This window comes from Otolemur garnettii, unplaced genomic scaffold, assembly GCF_000181295.1.
Source record: "Otolemur garnettii isolate 467f Iridium unplaced genomic scaffold, OtoGar3 scaffold00075, whole genome shotgun sequence".
Taxonomy (NCBI): domain Eukaryota; kingdom Metazoa; phylum Chordata; class Mammalia; order Primates; family Galagidae; genus Otolemur; species Otolemur garnettii.
In genome coordinates this window covers 9,261,519-9,263,223 of record NW_003852470.1, presented here as the reverse complement: position 1 = coordinate 9,263,223, position 1,705 = coordinate 9,261,519, and the positions used below count along the sequence as shown (strand labels likewise).

The following is a 1,705-nucleotide window of genomic DNA, read 5'->3' as shown; positions in this document are numbered from 1 at the left end:
GGGGGCCCTGGAGGGCGCCGCAGGCTTCGCGCTCTCGCAGGTGGGCGACCTGGCTTTCCCCCGCTTTGAGATCCCGGCGCAGAGGTTTGCCCTGCCTGCGCACTACCTGGAGCGGTCCCCGGCCTGGTGGTACCCCTACACCCTGACCCCCGCCAGCGGCCACCTCCCGCGACCTGAAGGTACCGACCTCTCTTTGAACTTTCGTTGTCCCCCTGCGCGCCAGTCCCACCCCCGCCCCGCGCTGCTCCCCAACCCAGCTCTGGGACCCCAACACCTGCAAACTTTCTGTCAGCCCAACTCCCGCGGCCCCTGGCCTGCATCTCTTGCCCACGCGCTGGGTTGCGCTGCCTGGGAATCCAATCCCACTTGGTGAGAAAAGTGGAGTTGGAGCCGGGAGCGCGGCAGTTCCCGGGAAAAGTGGCTTTGGGCGTGAGTGGGAGGCTTCAAACAGTTGGGGCTTGAGACACCACCTGAAAAGGGGGGATGCTCTGGATGGGTCCAGGCTGAAAGCTAATCGTTCCGCGGGCCCCTGAAGGGGAAGCTGAGGGAACGGCAGTGGCCAGGCTGCCATCTGCTCTCCTGCCCTCGGGAGGAGGGGACCCCAGGACGTGGCGCCCTTGCTCCAGCCCCCAGACTTCGGAGGCCCGCGGACATCGCGAGGCCTCAAGGCCCGGGGCCTGGAGGCCGGCGCTGGATGAGCTTGCGGCCCCCAGGCGCCGGGCCTCGCTCAAGGCTCTGTCCATGTGCGTGTGTGTGCGTCCATCTGTCTGTCTCCCCAGCTTCGGAGAAGGCCCTCCTGCGCGACTCCTCCCCAGCTTCGGGCACTGACCGCGACTCCCCGGAGCCGCTGCTCAAGGCCGACCCCGACCACAAAGAGCTGGACTCCAAGAGCCCGGACGAGATCATTCTGGAAGAGAGCGACTCCGAGGAAGGCAAGAAGGACGGCGAGGCGGCGCCGGGCGCGGCCGGAGCAACCGTAGGGACTGCCGCGGCGACGCCCGGCGCAGAGGACTGGAAGAAGGGAACCGAGAGTCCGGATAAGAAGCCCGCCTGCCGCAAGAAGAAGACGCGCACTGTGTTCTCGCGCAGCCAGGTCTTCCAGCTCGAGTCCACCTTCGACATGAAGCGCTACCTGAGCAGCTCCGAGCGCGCCGGCCTGGCCGCGTCGCTGCACCTTACCGAGACGCAGGTCAAGATCTGGTTCCAGAACCGCCGCAACAAGTGGAAGCGGCAGCTGGCGGCGGAGCTGGAAGCGGCCAACCTGAGCCACGCTGCGGCGCAGCGCATCGTGCGGGTGCCCATCCTCTACCATGAGAACTCAGCGGCTGAGGGCGCGGCGGCCGCGGCCGCAGGGGCCCCAGTGCCGGTCAGCCAGCCTCTGCTCACCTTTCCGCATCCCGTCTACTATTCGCACCCGGTGGTCTCGTCCGTGCCACTGCTACGGCCAGTCTGAGGCTTGAGAGGGGAGGGGGAGGGAAAGCCCGTCCCTTCTTACGGACCCGGAGGAAACTGGCCAGGCGGAGGGCGGCCAGAAGTCCAGCCGCCTTCGGGAACCCAGGCTTCGGCACGCTGCCCTGGCCTCCCCTCCCCCAATCGGTAGTGTTTTGTAAGTATTTGCAATGCATTTTCGTGCAATTCATCCCTATTGGATTTGAGGCCCCCACCCTTACTTTAGACTTTGGCTTATCCTAAGAGAAAACAGGAA

The 1,705-nt window shown here is 65.9% G+C and overlaps 1 protein-coding gene across 1 annotated transcript in view; it reads left to right on the top strand.

The window, feature by feature from the left end:
* HMX3 (H6 family homeobox 3) overlaps positions 1 to 1,453 on the top strand; it is a 1,699-nt gene extending 246 nt beyond the window's left edge. Inside the window, 2 exon segments of the mRNA XM_023515651.1 lie at positions 1 to 179; positions 780 to 1,453. The exon segment at positions 1 to 179 is cut by the window's left edge and continues 44 nt beyond it. Of these exon segments, the coding sequence (XP_023371419.1) occupies positions 1 to 179; positions 780 to 1,453 (853 nt within the window).
* The last annotated feature ends 252 nt before the right edge of the window (positions 1,454 to 1,705 follow it).